This window comes from Hyperolius riggenbachi, chromosome 5 (assembly GCF_040937935.1).
Source record: "Hyperolius riggenbachi isolate aHypRig1 chromosome 5, aHypRig1.pri, whole genome shotgun sequence".
NCBI classification, from domain to species: domain Eukaryota; kingdom Metazoa; phylum Chordata; class Amphibia; order Anura; family Hyperoliidae; genus Hyperolius; species Hyperolius riggenbachi.
In genome coordinates this window covers 198,309,163-198,317,728 of record NC_090650.1, presented here as the reverse complement: position 1 = coordinate 198,317,728, position 8,566 = coordinate 198,309,163, and the positions used below count along the sequence as shown (strand labels likewise).

General features: G+C 43.8%; 1 protein-coding gene across 29 annotated transcripts in view; it reads left to right on the top strand.

Annotated features, from left to right (window-relative positions):
- Positions 1-8,566, top strand: part of LRRFIP2 (LRR binding FLII interacting protein 2) — a 192,870-nt gene that overhangs the window by 83,422 nt on the left and 100,882 nt on the right. For 19 of the 29 annotated variants that reach the window (XM_068236563.1, XM_068236560.1, XM_068236547.1 and 16 more), the window contains one exon: positions 6,822-6,872. The exons of the other annotated variants lie outside the window; for them this stretch is intronic. In XM_068236563.1, the coding sequence (XP_068092664.1) occupies positions 6,822-6,872 (51 nt within the window). The remainder of the gene's footprint in view (positions 1-6,821; positions 6,873-8,566) is intronic. 29 annotated transcript variants of the gene reach the window in all.

Below are 8,566 nucleotides of genomic sequence, written 5' to 3'. Positions count from 1 at the left end.
TTGGTGCAAGCCTTTGTGTCTGCAGACTGTTAGCTCTTTGGCTAGCTTGCAAGATCTTATTTTGCCCATGATCTGTGGATTAAAATCTAATTGGCCATTAGGACACTTAAAGAGAACCCGAGGCAGGGTTCGGAGAATAAAATCCCCATACAGAGGCTGGGTCTGTCTATAGAGCCCAGCCTCTGTTGCTATTTAAATCGCCCCTAAGCCCCCCCCCCCCCCCTGCACTCTGCAATACCCCATAAATAACAGCCGGGCTGCTGACACGCAGCTTGTCAGAGCGGGCTGTGTTTTCCTTTGTAACGTCAGTCTCCGCTCTCCCTCGCCTCATGCATCGCTGCGGTCCCCGCCCGCGTCCCTTCCCTCCCCACTAATTGGAGGGAAGGGACGTGGGCGTGAACCAAAGCTCTGCAGGAGGCGGGGGAGAGCGGAGACTGACGTTACAAAGGTAAACACAGCCCGCACAGCGCAGCTGTGATTTATGGGGTCTCCCTGAGCGCTGGGGGGATTTAGGGGCGATCTAAATAGCAACAGAGGCTGGGCTCTGTAGGCAGACCGAGCCTCTGTATGGGGATTTCGTTGTGAGAACCCTGCCTCGGGTTCTCTTTGAATATGTAGTCTCATACAGTTAGTTCATGAACTCCAAGCACTAACAAGGTGAGAATGGATCGCCATCAGTCAAGATTTGGCACAGAAGCTGATATAAGTATCAGAGCAAAAGTTATGAAGGGGCAACGTTTTAAATATCAACATTGAACAAGTGTGATGTATTTGTTAGTAAAGCAGGCTGCAGAGTGTGATAACTTCTGGCGCTGCCTCTCACTGATGCACTTCACACTGCTCTCAATCTTCCTTACACTTCTGCCTCCTCATCCGGAAGCTCTGCTATGAAGGTGGAAGTGTCTGGAAGATGGAGAGCAGCATGCAGCAGATTGGCGAGAGGCAGCGACATAGATGAGGTAACACTTTCTGCTGTGGACCGCACCCACTAACATGCAGGTTTGTAGTCCCCATCTCAGTTACTGAGCAGATTGCCACATTTCGGAGTGGATTTCAGCAATGCATATCCGTGTGTGATATGCAGATGCATCAGAGTGTATAGACAGCATGGTCTGATGGGTACACTGATGCGCTGTGCAACATCACAATGCACTGTGGCACATTGTGACATAGGTGCCATGCCTATAATGCAAGGCCACCTCAGTTGCTAAACAAACTTCAATGTGCTCAGGCCAGCGTGGAAAGGAATCGCACAAGTGGAATTAGTAATGATATCTAGATTCTGACCTGTCAATTTTGTTTGCTCTACAATGGCCTACTGACATTTAAATCCCTGAATAATCTAGGCCCTGGATACATGAAAGATATTTTGCAGCTGCGTAGCAATCCCCGCATTCTCAGATCAACAGGTTCTAATAATCTAGTCATACCCAGAGTCCACTTGGAAACTTTTGGTCCCAGAGCCTTCTGTCATGCTGCCCCTACGTTTTGGAACTCCTTACCTCAACAGATCAGGACAGCTCCATCCCTGGACGTGTTTAAATCCAGACTGAAAACCCACCTGTTCAGTTTGGCATTTGCAGAAATATAACTTTTGTTGTGTGAATACCGCATCCTACTAATTACTGAATCTGAGAGAGCCTAAGCGCTTTGAGTCCCATGGGAGAAAAGCGCTATAGAAATGTTATTGTATTGTATTATTGTATTACAATGAACATCAGCTTGCTTGGGCTGAACTGGAGTCATAGATTGGGTAAGACTTCATTCATATGATAAACTTGATTCATGTATGCATTTTTGCACATTTACCAATCAAGTTTGTAACATTAAAATGCTTCCTGATACCTAGTAGTACATTTTAACATTTTACAATACTCCAAAGGAAGTATGGAAAGCAATTCAGTGGCTCCAAGTCCCCCCCTCCACAAACAGAAAAATGCAGTAGATGTGAACAAGACCATCGTTTTAACATGACTTCAGATTCCCTTTAAATAATGGATAAATTGTGAATGCCAGCTGTACGTGGTGGGTTTGGGTATGTTATAAACATCTTACTATACTGGCAGAAAAGGGTTCATAGTTTACATTTTACACGTCTGAATAACACTGTCATTAGTAGGATTGCCGCGATTTACTGGTATGACGGTATACCGCAGTTTGATTGTGCATGGTAATCCTTGGGGGTGACACAACAGCAGGTGCACAAACAGCAGTGGTGTTAAACACTTACTCACTTCGCCGGGGTCCTGCGTGTGTACTAATTACGTCTTCATCCTTCCCGCTCTTTCGTTCCATCTCCCTGTAACCGCGCACCCTGGTCACTGTTACAAGGAGATGGAACGCAAGAACAGGAAGAAGAAAGAAGTACACGTGTGCAGGACCCCCGGCAAGTAAGTATGTGTTTACCCCCGCCGCTACGTCCTCCTTCACCCCACATGGCTCTCTATACTGCGGGCACTTATCCTGGCTACTTATACTGCACACATCTATTCCTGGTTATCTTTGCTAGCTGCACATATCCCTGGCTACCTACACCGTGGCCACCTACTACTGGCTACACCGATCCCTGGCTACCTATACAGCTGCCACCAATTACTAGCTTCACCCATCCCTGGCTACCTATACTGCGGCCATCTATTACTGGCTACACCCATTCCTGGCTACCTATACTGCAGCCACCTATTACTGGCTACACCCATCCCTAGCTACCTATACTGCGGCCACCTATTACTGGCTACACCCATCCCTAGCTACCTATACTGCGGCCACCTATTACTGGCTACACCCATCCCTAGCTACCTATACTGCGGCCACCTATTACTGGCTGCACCCATTCCTGGCTACCTATACTGCAGCCACCTAGAACTGTCTACACCCATCCCTGGCTACCTATACTGCGGCCACCTATTACTGGCTACACCCATCCCTAGCTACTTATGCTGCGGCCACCTATTACTGGCTGCACCCACCCTGGCTACCTACACTGCGGCCACCTATTACTGGCTACCTATACTATGGCCACCTAATACTGGCTACACCCATCCCTGGCTACCTATACTGCGGCCACCTATTACTGACTGCACCTATTCCTGGCTACTTATACTGGAGGCACCTATACCTAACTAGCTATACAGGCGACACCTATACCTGGCTTTCATATGGGAGGGTGTGGGAGTGGAGCGCTATAAAAACAGCGCCAGAGATTTGGGTGCAGCCAGTGGCGCCATAGGCGGTAATAGGAATTACAGCTATAGCGGCGCTCAGTTAGTAATTTGGGCGGCGTGAAGACAGCACAAATTACTATAAAAACACTGTAATTTGGCTACCAGCAATAGCTGAAAGCCGAATTATATCTTTCACCACTATCCAGGGCGACCTGGAGGGGGGGATAGTATTTAATGTCACCAGGACTTTTGCAGGAGCATGGTGAACTGTTATACAGCTTTACCCTGCGCCCAAATCTCCCGGCGCCTGAATCATAGGTATGCCAAAGAAGTGGGGCACATTTGGCTTCCATACTGGGGGGGCGGGGGGGGGGCGCACATTATTTAAAGTAAGGGGGAGGCCCGGGTTCAAATTGTATAATACAGTACACGGTGATACCGTCATACTGTGGTGTTTTTTAGACGGTTATCAGACCGTGGATTTTCATACAGTTGCAACCCTAGTCTTTAGTAATTAATGAAAAGTTATTTAGACTAAGAGTAGGTTCATATTTGCTTTAAAAACTTATCCGTGACTCCGTTTTTTGGCCTAGATCAAAGACTGAGCCACGGATACCAATGTTAAAAATAGCATCCTCCTACACTCAGTTTCAAAACGGATCCATCTGCGTTCAGGGGGATCAGTTTTGAGAAACTGAACGGACGGTCTGGATTTGCATGATTTTCACAGAGCCCGAATACACGGAAGGGTAGTGAAAATTAATAGGAAAACAGATCCCCCTCTACACAGGCAGCTTTGGACACAGAAATGGAGCCTTCCTTCTCTTCTTACTTCCTCCGCTCGCCGCATCACTTCCTGCAATGCTGCCACAGGAATGCAGGCAGTCTAGCGGCGAGTGGTGGAACGCAAGAGAAGAAGGTAAGCATGTCCCCGCTCGCTGCCTATATTATATGTTAACAACTTTTTACGCAAATAGCTGGAGGGGAGCGGGGACGGGGGACCCAAGTGAGGGAGGAAGGGAAGCTACCCCGCCATCCGCTGCCACCCCAGTCCTGGCTGCTTTCTTCTCCAGTTCGCAACCCCGGCATACGTTTCCACTGACTGGAAACGTATGCTGCAAATACATTATATTGGAAAAAACGGAGGGGGAAATTACCAAAATCTGATCCGTTTGAAACGGATCCAATCTGGACCGAACAAGTGTGGACCTAGCCTAAGCATAGATTAAAATAACAAATGTATTTGTTAAGGTTAAAGTAGCCCTGAATCAAGGAAATAAAATAGTGATTGAAGCCCAAAGTGAGCTAGAGTACCTCCTCCTGAGTCTCCAGCTGTTGCTTGTTGTCGTCAGGGTCCCTCCCATTCCCCGACCCTGGTCCTCTTATCTCCCCTGCCTCCCAGAAGTTTGTACGAACATAGGGTGATTCTGAACTTCAAACTCAACATGCGCCATGAAAGAAAGTGCCTGTGGACGATTGCTTACTTTCGCTGTGTGCACCTGGTTCAGAACTTGTTCCTGCGCAGTTCTGAATCACATGGTGCCACTTGGGGAAACTTCAGGAAAAGTTTTCGGAAGGATCCAGTCAAATACTTGGAGGATGGGGAATGGTATGGACCACAAAGATAATGAGCAGCATGTGGACACTTAGGAGGAAGCAATATAGGCCACCACCATGCGTTTCACTCAATATTGCAGGCTACTTTTTTTTTTTTTTTTTTTGTATTTTAATTTTAATTATGATTAATAAAAAAAGTTAACATCTCATAGCAACATTGGAGGAAATTTAGCTGTCTTACATGTATCAACATCCGTACAGTTACAAGTGAAGGGAAATATTGCAGGCTACTTTAATGTTACATGTCATGTAGAGGTTATAAGCATTGTCTGCTTCTCCATTGTTTTTCATTTTAAGTCAGTTTCATGTGGGGGGATAGGTATTTTAGTTTGGCATCAGAAAGGGCTCGTTTCCACCATAGCAAATCCGCATGCGGCGCCGACATGCGGATTCGCTTGGTACATTGAAGTGGCCGGGGCTGTTTCCATATGTGCGGCGTGCGGGAGCGATTTGGCGGCGGGCCAAATCTGCACGACGGGACCCACAGAATTCGCCTGCGTCGGGAATCCATGCGAATCGCCGCTAATGTATTTAATAGGAAAAACGCATGCGTTTTTTACATGCGTTTTTACCCGCGATTCGCGTGCGATTTCGCACCTTTTTCAATGTTATTTTGCCCTGGCAGAGTCATGGTTAATTTCGCATGGCACCCTGCCATGCGAAATCGCACACGAAATCGCGGGTAAAAACGCATGCGGAAACGCATCCGCATGCGTTTTACAAGCGTCGGGAAGCCGGCGAAATCGCGTCGCAACAGTGGAAACGGGCCCAAAAGCGTTAATAGCTGATGTCACCAGGAGCGTACTGTGCAGGCCTGGTATGGTCTGTGCCTGCGCAGTACGCTCCTGGTGACATCAGCGGGAGCGAGGACACGGTAACGCAGGCGCAGTGGGTTTTTAGACTTTAAAGTCTGAAATTCCAGAAGTGAACCAAAGGTGGGGTTGGAGCATCGGTGAGTGGGCACATGTCTGTGGGGGACCATTAGGAGCCCCGGGTAAGTTCAACTCATTTTCCCCCGACCCCCTACAGTATTCCTTTAATAAAGTAAGATAAGAGAATTGGTAAACTTTTGTGCTTGGAACTGGACATTGATTGTTGCTGTGTAAATAATTTGACCTAAAGCTAGTAGTAATCTTTATATTTAATTAATGTAATTGATTAGTTGCAGTATCAAACTCAGGATTTTGCTAATGCAACATATCATGGACTTAATGATTGCATATTTTAACTGCTACTGTAATTTCAAAAGCACTAGATATGGTCAAGAGGATTCTTATAATTGTGTTTGAGGCCATATTTTGTTAATTTTATGTAAATGTATGCCACTTGGAATTGGACCAGTCAAGTGTGGTCTTTGTTTCAATTCAAAGATACCTACATTTACATAACATACATTTTGCTTTCAAGGACATCTGGTGAAAATAAACTTATGAGAAAAACTATTGTCTTTCCTCCTCCTGAAAAGGACTTTTTAAGATATCCCTCAGTTTTATTTTATAGTTATATTTAGTTTTAAAGTTTTTAGTGTTTCATTGTCTCTGCTCAATGACACATTCACTGAAGTATGCAAGAGCTCAAATCTACAGAATGAATTATTGACCCTTTTTATGTATTTCCTGCTCTCCGAAGCAATTACTGACATGAAAGTATTTTATGGCTGTAATTATCAGTGATGGTTATGCTATAGTCTGACCCAGTCCGACTCGCTCCCGACCCAGACAGAAACTGTCACTTGCATACCTGATGTTTAACTCTTCAGGCATAGAAAGGAGTTTTGAATCATAGAATAGCATAGAAAGAAAGGAACACAGCCTAGTTATTTGTGTGCTTGGCACTATACATACACATGTCTATCTCATCATGTCACATGTCACCTCGGTTGTCCTTAAAAACTGTTAACATTTAATGACCTTAGAACATTTAAAAAAAAATGATTGCAGCAACATTTTTCTTTTAAAGTATTTAAATCATGCTTCTATATAGTTAGTATATTCTGAATTTTTGTTTATGCTTCTTATTTGCAAGTATTGCTTTTTCTAGCTCAGTCACCGATCCCATGATAGAAAATGGGGACAGATCCAGAAGTGGATGGTAGGCGCATGGGTGCCAGTTCTGCATGAGTGTTGAGTATAAAACATAGCAGCTCGTTGATGTGAACTAATGCTCTGTATAATACTTACCAGTGTGCACGCATATGTGTTTGTGTCTTCTGATTGATAAGCACATTTTCACCGGTTTTGCTTAATTTTGTTTATGCTGTGATATTCCAAGGTCTATGATCAACTATTTTATGTTTTGTTGTTACATCCTTACATGAATACTGACTAGTGCAGTGGTGGAAAAAAAATGAATACAAAGCTCTGTTAGTTTTTTTTTTTTATTTTTGCTGGCCTTTCAAATTACATACTTTTTTGAGAGTCAGATATTGTGTATCATGCTTCTTTATTGGGGTATTCTGTGCACTTATTAGTTTTTATTCTTTAGCACCTTGCCTACTAGACTACTCTTATTTTCTACAATTGTTTCAAGCATCCCACCTGAATAAGGTAATTTTTTTTTTTGTACCTTCAGGTCAGGGTCGGGTCTGTCTGTCTACTCAAGCAGATTGAACTGGATATAACAGTATTATGCAAGATGGCTTTGATTTTTCATATAGATAACAATACTGGTCACAAGCAGTCAAAAGCTACCTTCTTATCTGGATGCATACATTCATGGCATCAAGGCCCTGTGCTCACTATGCTTTTTGTGTTTTTGTACGCATTTCTTTTTGCAGTTTTCCTAATGAATGCATATAAAATGTATTTCAGGAGTACTGTACCCACTGCATGTAAATTGAGTGTTCCATTATGAAAAATCCACTGCAGGCACATTATTTTTTGTGACAGTATTCTGAAGTGGTGATCATTTGTATGCGATAGGCTCCAGTCTATGGTGTTCATTTTAATGTACACTTGCATGCAATCATCTTCCCTTCTTTTAGCCCCCCCCCCCCCCCCAATTCTTTTTGGTGCCATTGTAGTGACCTATACTACAGTGCTCAGTGCTGCTTGTCATGTTGTCTTTATAATTGGTAAAAAGCAAGAATCTGTTTGGAGGGGACTGATTATACAAAGCCTTGTACATTTGAATTCAGAGTTTGAACTGTGGAGGTTTTGTCAAAGAAGGGTAACCTTTCAGTAGCAAGAACATAGTCCAATATATCAAGTAGCATTGTCCAGAATGGATTGAAGTGGTGCCAGCCTGTTCTTTGGACAACCAAATAGGATATTACAGTAGAGAAAGCTGGATATTATAAAGACATGTACTACTGGCATTTTATTAGTTTCACTCATGAAGAAGAGTATGGATATGGAACATATTTTAAGACTACAGTAAGAAGTGGTTATTGAGTGAATAGATAGTTTGAGAGTGAATGTGGAATCAGATATTGCCATGGCAGTGACCCTGTACTGTAAGGTAAATTGGGGTTGCCATATATTTTTTTCTTCATAAACAATACGAGTTTCCTGGATGTCCTTTGGATCCTGTTCCTCTGATACTTCAAACTACTAATCCAGAGTTGGTGTGCAAGTAATGTGGCCACATGCTATTTAAAGGTGTGTTATTTAGACATTGCAAAAGCTGTAAAAAAACAAACAAAAAAAAAAACCAGCAGGACAGCCAGGCAATTGGCAGTGTTAAAGGAAAGAAATATGGCAGCAGTTGTAAGCACTTATCACTTCATGTTCTGCTGATAATGTCATTCCCTTTACCTTTTTAATTCTAATAACTGCCACCCTGCT